At 41.0% G+C, this 13,939-nt stretch overlaps 1 protein-coding gene across 1 annotated transcript in view; it reads left to right on the top strand.

The window, feature by feature from the left end:
* Positions 1-13,939, top strand: part of TSPAN3 (tetraspanin 3) — a 111,450-nt gene that overhangs the window by 74,771 nt on the left and 22,740 nt on the right. Inside the window, exon 5 of the mRNA XM_069222344.1 lies at positions 4,092-4,244. Coding sequence (XP_069078445.1) covers positions 4,092-4,244 — 153 coding nt within the window. The remainder of the gene's footprint in view (positions 1-4,091; positions 4,245-13,939) is intronic.

Below are 13,939 nucleotides of genomic sequence, written 5' to 3'. Positions count from 1 at the left end.
GAAGACTAAAATCGACAAAACCACACAGCTTGAAGTTTAAGGCTCTAGTCCTTTGTGTGCCCAGCAACAGGGTCAATATTACTGAGTGCGTGCCATACACCTCAAAGTGAAGTAAATATAGGCCCTGAGCAAAAACATAGGTCCTGACTCACCTAGCCGTTTGTGTTGATTAACTTACTGGTAAACCTGGTGAACTTTAAGTAAAAGATAACTTAGAAATCATAAAACCATTTATTACTCCATATTACTCCCATAATATCGCACCCTAACAAGGTAATACTAAGTGGGAAGTAATTCCCAAGCAATGGTTGAGTAGTTGGTATTTCAAGGCATGTTCAACCTTCAGTGTTTGTGGACACCCAAATACACATCAATGTGTGGCCGTACACGAACGTCTACCAAACTTTTTAAAGGTCAAAGATTTACTCCAGTGAAGGACTGGAATAAATCCCTTTCAGAATTGGAAGGGGAATTGGGTGCTTTCATATGTGTTGGGGTGTAGGGGAAGGGGTTTCTCCACAGGTAAAATGATTTTCAGGACAGGAAAAACAATTGTGGGATTAATTTTGGCGTAACAATTACTTCATGTATGTGCACCTAATGAAGGAGTGTTAAGGGAGAATTAACAGTGCCCACTAATAGTTTGATATTTCACATGCTTAAAATGTTTCTAGTTTGGAGACTGTCAGCAGTGCAGAGTGAGCTTGCAGCTTACTGTATGTCCGCTGATAATAAAAGCCTTGCATTAATGAATTATATTGAGAGCTTGAAACATCAATATTCAAATACACATGTTGCTTTATCAGCACAGGAGTCCTCTTTGTGTTAACTATGGTTTGAGACTGTAAACTGACAGCTCATGGCCTTGTGCAATAGGATGGTGGAGCCTACTTGCCCATGGACAAAACATAAATGTGTCTTGGGACTATAAAACTGCCACATGTGTGGTTTAATAAACAAAACAACTGAGGTGGATGGGGTATGGTTGGAAGAAGCAATGGATGACCTACGGGGTGAGAGGAACAACACACAGAATGTGGGGAGAATGTTAAGTGGAAAGCAGCACAGAGGCGAGAGACCAATTTCCTATCATGCTTCTGCATAGGAATTGACATGTCTTCCTGCCTGTCACCTACTTTGACCAAATGTTCTGGGGATCACATTGCCCAGGCGTATCCAGCAAAGGGCAGGCACAAACAAGGGTATCACTTGTTTGGTCCTTTTAGGACCAGGATGGGCCTTGGGTGAAAACCCCTTTTCCACTGGACACTTAAACAGTAAGAAAGAATTGTGTGCATCACCTAAAAACTCACGCTGGTAATCTCCACAACCACACCTAGACAAGGGAGTAGCCAGAAAATTACAATAGCCCTCCCTTTGATCCATACCTCTAGAGCCATAAGGTGAGCAAAGCAAGTAAGCCATGCCCGGTCTAGATGAGCTCCCTTCATAACCACCTTCTGTCCATCTATATCTACATCCTTTAAGGCTTTCATGCAGCTATCCATGTTTTCATGTTTCCATTCATCATTTCACCTTTTTGGGCCTCTTTTGCTATGATTGCCTTTAAATTCCGTACCTCTGTTACAATGTCCGTTACATTGTTTTTTTAGGTCAAGCGCACAAGTGCTTTAAACTATTGTAAGTATTGTGGGCTTTTAACCTTGCCCATCACTTTTATATGTTCCTGGGCTTGTCTTTCAAAAATCACTTGATGTCATTGGTAAATGCTTTACGTTTGACCTGTCTTGATGCTGTTTTTGTCACACCTTGCAGACTGCCCCGTTACATGGATTATTGCACGATTGCCGATATTCTTCAAAGTGGGCAAACTATATTTTTTTCTTTTGTCTCTACCCTTCGTGCTGCATGGCGGCAATAGCACTCACAAAGCGAATAGGCACAACAGCATGATCAGCGGTATAGGAATGCTGGTCACATTGTTCACAGCTACCTAATCAGAGTCATTTCTTGTGGCTCTCCCCTTAAAAAACTTGAAATTGGTAAATGCTCTAGGTAAAACAGAAATCCTCAAAGCGAAAGCAGCTCTCCCAGCACAGCGGGAGAGCCATTACTACAATTTTCACTGCGCTCAGGAAATTCACCTATAATGCTTTGCAGAGCATTACTTTTACAAAACTTTTTTGTTCATAACTCAGCCTATTGTGGTCCTAGGGCATTGTGGGACCACCTACAAAACGTTCAGCATGACATGCTTGTTCTGTCTACATCATCTCTGGGTCCCCACACTATATTAGTGGGGACCCCAAAATAACCCCTCCCACCATGCAGTGTCTTTTAAGCTTTCTCGTTGCTAAAACGTTTGTTTTAGAGCTGGGAGAAGTTTTGTTTTAAAGGCCTTGTTTGTATTATTATTGCAGTAGGCCTGCTAGCCCTTAAAATGGCTTCTAGGGGCTACATTTATGGTTACACTGCATTTCTTTCTCCTGTTTTTTTTCATGGGATTATGCCCTCTAGGGGCTAACCATATGGGCCATGACCATGCTTCTTACAAATTAATGTTTGTTATGGTGCCCTCTAGGGGCTGTTTTGAGCATCACAGTCTACTGACAAAAGTTTATTTCTGAAAAAAATGTATATGATAAATAGTGTATGTTTTAATAATATCTCCATATTGCAATTATGACCGTGATTCAAGCCAACTTAACATCCTTATTACATTATGACTGTTTGAACACTCTTGATATGTTTGGGTGACCTTTCTAGTTTATTTCTCCTCTGTGGCTGTATTGTGTCTTTTTTGGGGGAATTGTGTTAGCCAGCCAGCAATTCTGAGAGTGGGGTGGTGAAAGTGGTATTCTATTACAATTAGCATGGCAGATTTAAATTAGGATGCCTAAGGGCCACATTTTCTTTTTTGGTGCAGATAGAGGAAGAAAGGTAAATGGAAGTCCTTTAGTTAAGAAGTATGTGACGGGAAAGGACAAAATTATTAGGCAGGGTTGACAAATGTATGTGGCAAGAAAAGTCCAGTTATGAATTTGCAATGACAGTAGCTCCAATTGAACCAAATGCAAGACCTATTGTATTGCAAATGCTTGTTAAAAAGTGGAATTGAAGTGGGCATAACAAATGTTTGGGTTTCCTGCATTGAACTGCTGTGCTCGAATTACCTGCCCTCCTCGTCGGAGGGCCACACTCCACAGTGGGTATGGCAGCTTCAGTTGAAAGGCCATACACCTTTCTTAACTTCTGCTTCATGTCCTGCAGACATTAGCGCTGAGCAGCGGTCTCGGAGGAATATTATATCTAGAATTCATTCTTAAAACTAAGACTGGCAGTTTGTTCCTCTACTCCCCTTCACTTCCAGGATGGCTATAGTCCATATTCATGACCGTACATCTGTGGAATTCAAAGTAGTAACATAGTGTGACTTAAGAATTACATTCTCAAGAATTACAAGTTACTCACCAGTGGGTGGTTCAGGCATTCTGAGGTACCCATGCCACTCTGCTTCTCACAAAGCAATACACTGATGTTATAGGGCATGTTACCCATTTTAGTTCCATTGCAATGAGTTAGAAAAAAATCTTTAGCATAACTTGAATGAAGATACCTGAGATGGAGAGGCAGTGTTGCAGGGAATCTTTATATTCTGTTTCATAAAATGATACGCGTTCCTTTTCTAACATTGAGACCACCCAGCAGAGATGTGCTTTTGACTACCTTATAAAAGGCTCTCGAGCTCTCCCTGATGCTCGATATGCAGTAGTTTACGTTGAATTGCTGTGGCCCTTGAATGCCTATTTTGTGATAAGTAAAACTGTTGAGTTTTCCTCTCTCTCTCTCTCGCTCTCCTCTTTCCCTCTAGTTTTCCCCAGTACTAATGGAATCCACATTGTTTGGTGATCCAAAACGTTTTCATAATTTTGCCTGCATGTGAAGAAAGCATTGAACACCTGAAAATAGTGTGCAAATTAGGATTTGTTTTTATTTTTTTCAAAATAGCTCAAAAGGATGTGTATGTAGCACACCCCTGAACCTTCATTCCTTAATAGAGGTAACAAAATAGTAGTTGGATAAAAGGCCTACCTAGACTCGAAAGTGCTAACTGAATATATATGTTGCAGCTACACTGCTGTGGAATCCATAACTACTCAGACTGGGTGAAAACACGCTGGTATGTGGAAGCAAAAAACAACAGCGTCCCCCTCAGCTGCTGCCGGGCCAGCATCAGCAACTGTACGGGCAGCATGAGTCGTCCTTCAGATCTTTACTCTGAGGTAAGAAATCTGTCATAACATATTGCACCATCAAACAAATTATCCACAGTGATTTCTTTTTTTGTGAACCGTAACCTTTTAGTTTGTTACTCAGAATACCTGGTGTTAAAGCATTTCAGCTTGGACAACAGGAGGGGAGCTACCCGTCATTAATTTTGTTTTTTCTTGCTGCACCAGTCTAAACAAGCTACCCCCCTCCCCATCACGTTGACTCCATGGCCCTGATGCAAAAAATGGCACTACCGTTCTAAAAATATTCTGTCACCCTGCCTTATTTCATTCATTTTACTTTCATTTGTGTTTCCTCAATTTTCCAAGAATGTCTGGATTCAGACATATTCATCCAAACATCCTTCAGTATCTGTGAAGTGAATACGCTGATTGTGGGTGTAAAATATTTATTTGTGTCTTTTTGTTCTAGGAAACCGCATGACAGCTGTAATTTTCTGCCCCTGCCACACTTCTTTTTTTTTTTATACCCCATTTTTGAACTTTACCTCCGAATTCATCTTTCTTAGGATTTCTGTATTTTTTTTTACTGTAATACCGCGCGTTATTACACATTAAATTAACTATAATCTTCAAAACAACTATTTTGTAGAAGGGTCCTTTCCTCGTTTCCTGGACGGAACAATAAAGGAAAGGGTGACAGTTTGTAAGAGCTGAGAGAAACCCACTTCCAACTATTTTCTTCCGAAGAAGTATTTAATCTCCTTACGCTCCATCAAGAAACATTCTATAAACATTCACAACATTCATGAAACTTTCTATAAGCACAGTGTCCATGATTTCCCCCATGTACCACCAGTTACGTCTTAATACACCAGCAGTCTGACAGCAGATACCTGTAATTATCTCTTTGTGCTCCAGTCACTTCAACACTACATTTTTCAGCTAATTTCTTTGAGTGTATTCTCTCCTGAGTTCAGCTCTGTATTCCAGCTCCCTCCTACTTAACAAGCCTTACATTCACTCTGTTAGCCTTTGTAATCTCTGCTTTAGTGTTTGAGAAGTTCAACCTATGGATGGCTAAATTGTCTGTTTCTCCAGTTTCGTTGAAAAGGGAGGCTCAAGATTTCGGGAGGAAAAATTATCCATGGAATAAGCCAGAATGATTAGTGTAATAAGTCTCTGCTTCCTCTGCCTGTTTTTCCTTACACTAACCCTTGAGGGATCTGCGTTGAAGCTTCTTATGGAACCTTCTATCTAACACAAGGTACCATTGCTATTCAAGGTTGAAGTCCCTGAACTTTGTATCTTTGGTTGTCATTATTCTTTTGCGCTACCCATACTTTGTCCCCAGACTGGAAAGAAAGAAAGGCCTTACAGGACACACAGTTCCTTATGTCACTTCTCCCGTGCCTCTCTGACTCTCATGGGGAAAGTCTTGCTTGCTGCCTGATCCAGATAAGCCATAACCTCACACAGGGAAAGAGCTTTAGCCTTCCCTGTCCACGCCTCGCATGCAGTCTTCTACCAAACAGGTTCAATAGCCAACTTATATCTCTGTGTTTAATTACTGTGTGCAGGGGAGAGGAGAACTGAGCCACAAGCTTCCCATGCATTTTGTTTAGAAGGGGGGGAATTCTGTCTGCGGTTTCCCCCATACTTCATTCAGTATTCAGAGTGCCCTTCTTGCCTAATTGCCTTCCCCAAAGAATACGCGTGTAGCTGGGTGTCTCAAGCATCAGTGGAGTGCAGTTGCACAGTGCTAGTGCCCAGCTGAACCTATGCATCTTAAATCTCTTAAATTTCACCAGCAGCGGTCCATGCCTCACCCTTGAAATGTAAAATCCTAAAAGAGAACTGAACTGATGTTTGACTACTTTGCTTCTGTTTACTGTTCTGCGAAAGATCACCATGCCATGATTATCGTTTTTCCATCTCAAGACATCGTCCTAGACTCTACATCATAAGAGGAGCATTAGAAATGCCAAGTGTTCAATAGTGATATTTAAACATTGCAGACAAGTAGGGAAGGCAGTTTTTTTTTTTTTTTCTGCTGTGAGACAGTTTTCAAACAGAGTGTATAAAGCACCAGCTATTCCAGTACATTTGAATCTGTAATTGCAATTTCATTTCAGGCAGGTAAAATGTCTTCTGCTGCATGTTTACATTCGAATTCTTGTGAGGTGGGAATATAGCAGCAGCATTTTAAAATGGATTTAATTAACTAATTCTGTGCTCTCAACAGGGTTAACATATTAAAGTTGTTTATGGTATGTACAGTTCTTCCTATATAATGCACAAACTGTAGATTATTTGTTGGTAAAAGGGAGGGTGTAGATAGCACCCTTTAATCATCACTCATTAAAATCACAGTAGGTGACAGGCTTGACCAGTTTAGACGCATTCCATAACTTAGGAGTAACTGTTTACATGGAGTTAGTAACTGCATTCTTTGCATTTAGACCTATATCGACAGGGAAAATGTGGGCCTACTTGTAGCATAGGTGTGGTAAAATACCATACCTGCTCAAGTAAAACCTCAAATGTTTCCATAAGTTTAATAGAAAAGAAACCATAACTTATTGCTGAATCTTCATTCGAGGAGTACTTTTGTGAGGCCTGTTAAAAATATTTGTTAGCTCTGTGGGTTTTTTCTTTTTTTTTTTTTTTGAGCATTGTGAATTTTTTTGTACAAATGTTTCTTTGCCCATTCCATATTCTGTCCAGTAATAGCTACTGTAATGTACAACGAATGCTCTCATTCGGGGCTGCCACTACTGTGTATATTGTAGAAATCTGGTTACATATTGTATACCCTTCCCAGGGACTGTAAATTGAAACTTTGCTCTATAGTGTTTGAGAAAATCACAACCATTAAAATAAGTCAAAACAACATAGACGATCAGACAAATAAGTCATACCATCAACATGGTGGCTCAACCGATGAAAAGACTAAGAAAAGTCAATAAGACTTTGTCAATGCGAAAACATACTGTACCCAGTTCAAGATGTTTGAAATATATGTACAACAGCTATCATAATAAAACACATGTTCTTACACAGAAGATGCATATTATTACCGTTTTCAACATCATACCAAGTTAAAATTCAAATGTATCAACCTACGCACAAATTGTTAATACTTTTGTATATCCATTGATCCATTGTGTTAAATAGCACACATACGACAAAACAGACAGAGAACAATTATAATCCAGTTAAAGAGGAGTAAAGCACAGGATGGCCAGTACTCTGGGAGTGACATTTTTGTAACTGGAATCCTTGCTATGGTTGCACAGTAGTACAGTAAGAAAACTTTCTGTGGTCCTCCTGCAGAGTTTTCTAGAAAATCCTGTAGATGATATTGACTAAGTTCATTAACTTCTGTTTGAGCTCAAGAAATGCTTTAATACATTGTCTCACAGTTACCCTTTGTGCGATCCTCATGAGCTATGTAGTAAAATATTCTTGGTGGAAAAAAACTTGCCATAAATGGTAATATTTGTAAGTCATCACGGGAAGAAATCTGGTTTTATTTGCCTTAAAAAAGAACTTCTATTTTGAGGTGTTTTGTAAAAGATATTCTTTTATTTATTTCTTAGGGGAAGGGGAATAAAGATGATGTCAACATTCAAGTGTTCCATTCTTACACAGTAGAATGTTTCTTTCTACTCAAAGGACTTCGGTATGCATAATTTTGCATTGCATTCAAGAAGAAATATAGATGGGAAATTTGGAGTAATGTGTAACCAATAGTAATTCAGTCTGCTTCTCTTCTGCAAACTTAACAAAATGTTTGGTCCTTGTAGCTGGTTTCTAGATCTGCATACAGGTGTATTCTTGTCACTGGCTGAAAGGATGTCCTTTCTGAGAATTAGGACACTGGAACACAAAATGGCTTGTTCTGTTTGTCCATGCAAAGGTATAATCTCTTTTAAAGGCAAACAATAGGCTTCAGTACCCCATCCATAGCAGCAACATCATAGATGTGGTTGCAAACCAAATATCTGTCTTTTTCTTCATTAAGCTCAGTAGTTCTAGCAGTGTAAGTTTATGGGTTGCAGGGCAATTTCCAGGAAAATTATTATTTCTCAGGGATTTTTAAGCTCAATGGATTTAGATGTCAGGGATTTAGGTGGCTGCAGGCAGTGTGCAGCAACAATTCTCTGTTCCCATTGAGGTATACCTGCTGTGAAATGTGATAAAATTGTTCTGGTAGTTATAGGTGTTAGAGTAGTGATTATCTCTGTTCTGGGCTATGATGAGTTTCCCACTCCATGGCCTTCAGATTTCCAGAGTATCCTATTCTTATCAGCAAACAACTGCCACTGAAGGATTTAAAGCCATCTCTTCCAGTATTCTTTTCAGTCCCTGCTAGTAGACCACCTGCTCTAAAATGTCTGCCTATCAGTGCTTTAAGGTGGTCTTCAAGCTTTCCTCTTAGTTTGCGCCTAAAGAGTAAGTCATTAATCTTTCTTCTCAATCAGAGGCTTTTTTCTCGCTGTGGAGGCTAGAAGCAGCATCCACAGCGAGTGATGTAAGGCTAGTGTTTTTGAGCATTCCAGATAATGCTATAATGGTAGCTCTTTAAGTCTTTTACAGACATTGCAGTAAGCCTAAATTTTCAGGCCTCTCTCAGTTGCTCCTTTTTAAGGCTGGCTGTTCAAGCATTTCCCACAGCCGGTACCATAAGGCTAGCTCTTAATCTTCTTTCCCAGTCAGTGCTGTGAGGCTAGCATTATAGCTTTCCCGTCAGTCAGTGATGGAGGGCGAGTTGTGGAAGCCTTCATTCCAGTCTGCACTGTACAGCTAGTTTTTCAGCCTCATTTTCTCTTTGCTGGAAGGTTAACCTCCCTCTAGTCTATTACAAGCTACACAGGCCTATCTCCGAGAAAGTGCTATAATTCTAATATCTTTTAGCCTTCCTTACAGTAACAAGTTGTACGGTAGTACCAATATAGTAGTTGTGCACCTCTCGTAAAGATGTAGCCATTCCATGACCAGGAAATCTTGGTATATTTGAACTTGTGCTGTCTCCCAAAAAACAGTTGATTGGCCCATTCCATATGAAAACTCTGTCTGACCTCTTATACAGAGACCTTTATAGATCTGAATTTGGAGTCTTGAGAGAGGCATAGGTTTAAAGAGGGAAACTATTAATCCCAAGCTGGAAATCTCTGCACCTTCCCCTGCTTAAAGCAGCACTCAAACATTGTTCTGCACTAGACATCGGCCAATTTGTGATCCAGAGTCCTTCCAGACATCTCATCCATCCTTGTACTTTCAGGCCCTCTCATTTTTGCCAAGAAACACAACTCGCTGTCCACAAACACTAGAAAGGACAGCAGAGCCAACTTCAGTGGTGCTCACAGCTCTTCAACTCCAGTAGTAGCATATTACTGCTCCAGCCCCTTCAATTAAGTCTCAGTAGTGTTTACCGGCCTCTCCAGTACTGTAAGACCTGATGTTTGTTTTGAGGTACAGATAGCCCCCATGTAAACTTTGAAGGCTTCCCGGATGAAGTCCTTCTTGGGAACTGAACTCAGTGTTAAGTTGAAAGTATTCTTCAGTGGAATGCCGAACCACACTCCTGAAGACTGACTCGACTAAATCCTGAGTAAGAGGTCATCAAAAGCATCACATGGAGCTAGCTGTGGGAATTGTTTTGATCAAGTGTAATGGTGCAGTAATAAGATAATGTTTTGGGATCTATATTCATTTAGGTGGCCCAAGGAGTGATGCTGGGAGAGGATACCCATTGTCTTTGTGACATAGAGTAGTGAAATGTTATCCCCTTGTTAACATCCATGTTGCAGTCTTCATATATCAACAGTGTCAAGCACCTATGTGATTTTTTTTCCATTCAGCTCCCCCTTACAGCCATACCTAATGGACTGTTAGCTAATCAAGTTTTATCTAGGTCCCCCTTTACCTCCAAGTAGGATGTTAAAGGCAGTTATTTTGCAGCACTTCTGGAGCATCAACATAAATCTATCTCTTTGTTGCATAGGTAGGTGTTTATCAAGATAACAGAACATCATTGAGTGGTTATAAACACCTGGAATAACAGACCCTTCTTTGTGTGAGAACAAAAGGCTGTTTTCTACAGGTATGTTAGGTGTTATTTATGTTAGGTGTATATTGGATGTTCAGTATGTCCTGTGGTCATACTGACTGTTTCCGCTGTTTCCTTACAGTTTTAGGTGGCATGCATCATCAGGTCCCCTCCTCACCCTGCCAATGATTTATTGACCAGGGTGGGCTGCACAATGAGAATTCATATTTGTGGACCAGAACAGAAGGCTTGTCACGAAGCAGAAGTTGATATCAATATTTAAATAAGTAATCTTTGAGCTTCTGAATTTTTAGAGGAATGGAGGTGCCTAAAGTGATAAAAATTACCTAGTAATAGACATTCTGTTTTAGGCAAGGCTCCCTAAGTAAAGGTTAAAGCATGTGAGAGACTGAGTGTAGTAGTTATCCCTAATGTCCATAGGTCAACATGTTTCATCCAGCTTTAAAAAAAAACAGGTGGGTCTCTGGCTTTCTTCATGACCCGATCATAAAATTACACTTATCGCTAATTTCTGTTTTAATGTTAGTTTGGGAGAGCCAAAAGTCAAGATTTTACATGTGGTCGTATCTTCACCCTTAGAATATGTACCATAGGAGGTGAAAAAGAAATCTGTTTTGTTCCCTATTTTGTGTGACCAGTGCTGTCCTGTGTGCCAAATGCATCTTTTGTAACATCATAATATTTGCACAGTGCCAGTCCAGGAAGACAACTACTTGCCTCTCCTTGCGAGCATTGTTGAGCTAATTTTAGAGCTGGATGTTGCTCATTGTTTAATCAGGGGTGACGTATAGGGTTGGCATTAATGGATCTTTATCACAGTTGTAATTTGTATGTGATAACTGCTCCCCCTTTACCTGAGCTAAGTTGTTGATAAACCACCAGCATAAAACAGCAATGAACCAGAGATTATACCCTTCACCCAAACTGATCCACTGAACTACCTGTAAGTTGCCATTCAGAAATTCCATCTATAACAAAGAAAATCAAGTAGTGATGTATGTTTTAGTCATTGCTGCAGGGTGTAATTCTCAAATCTCAACTGCAAATAGCAGTGAGACACGTTACCAGCCCTGTGGCTATCGGCTGGCAAGCTTACAGTGGAGTCGCACATTCGGGTAGCCTAAATGCAAATGTCATATATCATCACACCAGCATATGTGACGTAAGTGTAGGAGCACTCCCCTACCCTATCCATGATCTTAATGCATTAACATAATGTGATTATCGATCCGACTTTAGTAGCTAGTGTCCCTGGTCCACTTAGGCAGTAGAATAATTTCCTGGCTCACAAACTGAGTAATAACTTATTTTTAGCGAGTCCCTCCCAGGCGTCCTTGATGTCATTAGCATTGCTAGCCTGCTCGGAGCTCTGCGACCTTCCTTTCTTCAATGTGCTGGAATTCTTAAAGGTCTAGTCTTGCTTTTTGCACCTAGATTGTTCACGTCTGGTAATAATGAGGAGTTGGACCCTTAAAGCTGCCTTTCCATACTCACTAGGTGTAGGACAGTGTTCCTGCCCCATAATTTGGGAAACTTGCTGTTTTAGGACAAGAACAGCAGCAGTATCTGAGCGAATGATCTGTTTGAGCCCTTTCTATTATGAACCCGAGCAAGGAGTTTCAATGATCACACAACATGAATATCTTTCATTCTGCAAAGATTACTACCACCTTTCTTGTGTTGGTGGATTTGAGAAGTCCAGTGATTCTAATATTGTAACAGCAAGACCATGCAGTCAAGTCCCTAGTCCTTGTTGTTGATCACCTCATTTTTATTCCAAGTGAGGCTTCTGTGCCCTCTTCCATGCCAGAGAGTGTTACTCGTTAAGCTTTTATCTGTGTGATTAAGCGGAAACCCAGGCGTACATCACAATGTCCTTTGAATGTTGAGAGTAAAGTTGAGTACAGCAGGGACAAGGGTAAACGTCATGCTCCACAATCATTCCCAGCACAGGTCTTGGGCATAAAATGTGTTTCCTTTGTGCATATGTGTTGAGCTCCTAGAGCACGAGCAGAGGCCTGGCAAGGGGCCAAAATGCTATAAAATCGGCAATGAACCCCATCGGTGTTGTTCATGTTTAGGTTTCAGTGTCATGCTGTTTTTAATACTAAAGTCAGTGTGTGGCAGATATAAAAACACTTCTGCTGGTGCAGTGTGAGGCAAGCCTCCTTGAGCTTTGGCAAGCAACCTGGCATAAACCTCACCTCCCCCCCCCCCCAATCCCCTGCCCTGCCACAATTAGTTTAGTTCCCTCCTTTTGTTTTCGGGCCTGGGCAGAGGCTGATGTGCAGCATTTTTGCAGATGGCACGATGGATCTGAGGTACGGTGGGTAGAAGGGATTCTCCAAGGAGTGCGCAAAGGTATAAATCCAGTTTTGTACAGGCACCATTGAGACATTTCTGCCTTCCCCTGTTAAACCTCCCTTCCGACCCGTGCAAGTTCAGCACTGCCTATGGAAGTGCAGCCACATTTGCCATTGCATGTCTGTCGATGTTTATCAGTCCTCGAATTATACTGCCACTCAGGCAACCATACTGCTGCCCCAGGATCCTAATTCACATTCTCTACACGAGCTGGGTGCTAGCTGCTTCTTGGCTCACACAGCTATGAAGGTACAACGTTTTTAAAGGCACATGCTTGCCAACTCTCTCAACTTGATCACTGTCGTCTAGCTTTGCAATGTAGTGTGGAAGAGGGGACACCACAAGAAGGGGTAATACTTGCCCTCCTCTAGGAACTCAACTGGTTGTCAGGCTCACTTTGTTAGTTAGGCGACACTCTCAGCTGACTGCACTCTAGCTTTCCACCTAAAGGGATCTTATAAGACTTTATACGAACATGACATGTTTAGAAAGTACAGCTTTTCTGTAGGTTGTATGTAATGTCTGGCGCATTGATCTTGTAATCTAGGTAGCCTTGTCTCCATTCTCACTCCATTAAGTGTCTGGGCCACCACTTTCCATTATTGGGAAACTGTAGCCATCCTCCACCCTGTGCTATGCTGAACCACGGACCATCCAACATGCATCCCATTGATCCCAGCAAACATACTTATAGTCTGCACAAATCATTTCTCTTAAGTGTGGACCACACATACACTCTAAATGACAGCGTAAGGGTCTTGGTGCCACATTGAAGCTGAACTTTTATCATGAATGTGGGCCAGAATGCCACACTCATTTCTGACAACAAAAGTTCTAGTTGAGACTGTTAGCAAAGATAAATGTTGCTGCTAGCACTACCTGAATTCAACAACCCAGGATGTGGAAAGTAGTTCCATGTAATTGAGAAGAAGGCATGCCTGGTGCACCCCTCTGAAAAAAACAAAAACAGTTCTGGACTTTGACATTACCATGTTCAGGCCTAGACTTGAGTGTACATGTTAGATAAGCCCGTTATCTTGATTCAAAAAGAAAAAGAAGAAAAGTCAGGAAACTGTCTTCACGTGCGGAGTTGAGACACCCAAGGAAGAGGTGCACATCTTTATAATATGTATGAGATATTCCCGTCCAACACTTCATCTGTCTGTTCTGCCTTAATAATCTGCCTAGTCTTCTTCCATCGTGGACTTCTGTTACCATCTCTTCTCTCTTCCACCCGCCTCTCCCTTGCTCCTTTTTCTTTCTCCACATCTGACCTTCCATCCTTCCCATAAATCTTTCCTTCTCA

This window comes from Pleurodeles waltl, chromosome 3_1 (genome assembly GCF_031143425.1).
Source record: "Pleurodeles waltl isolate 20211129_DDA chromosome 3_1, aPleWal1.hap1.20221129, whole genome shotgun sequence".
Taxonomy (NCBI): Eukaryota; Metazoa; Chordata; class Amphibia; order Caudata; family Salamandridae; genus Pleurodeles; species Pleurodeles waltl.
This window is presented reverse-complemented; position numbering and strand designations above follow the sequence as displayed.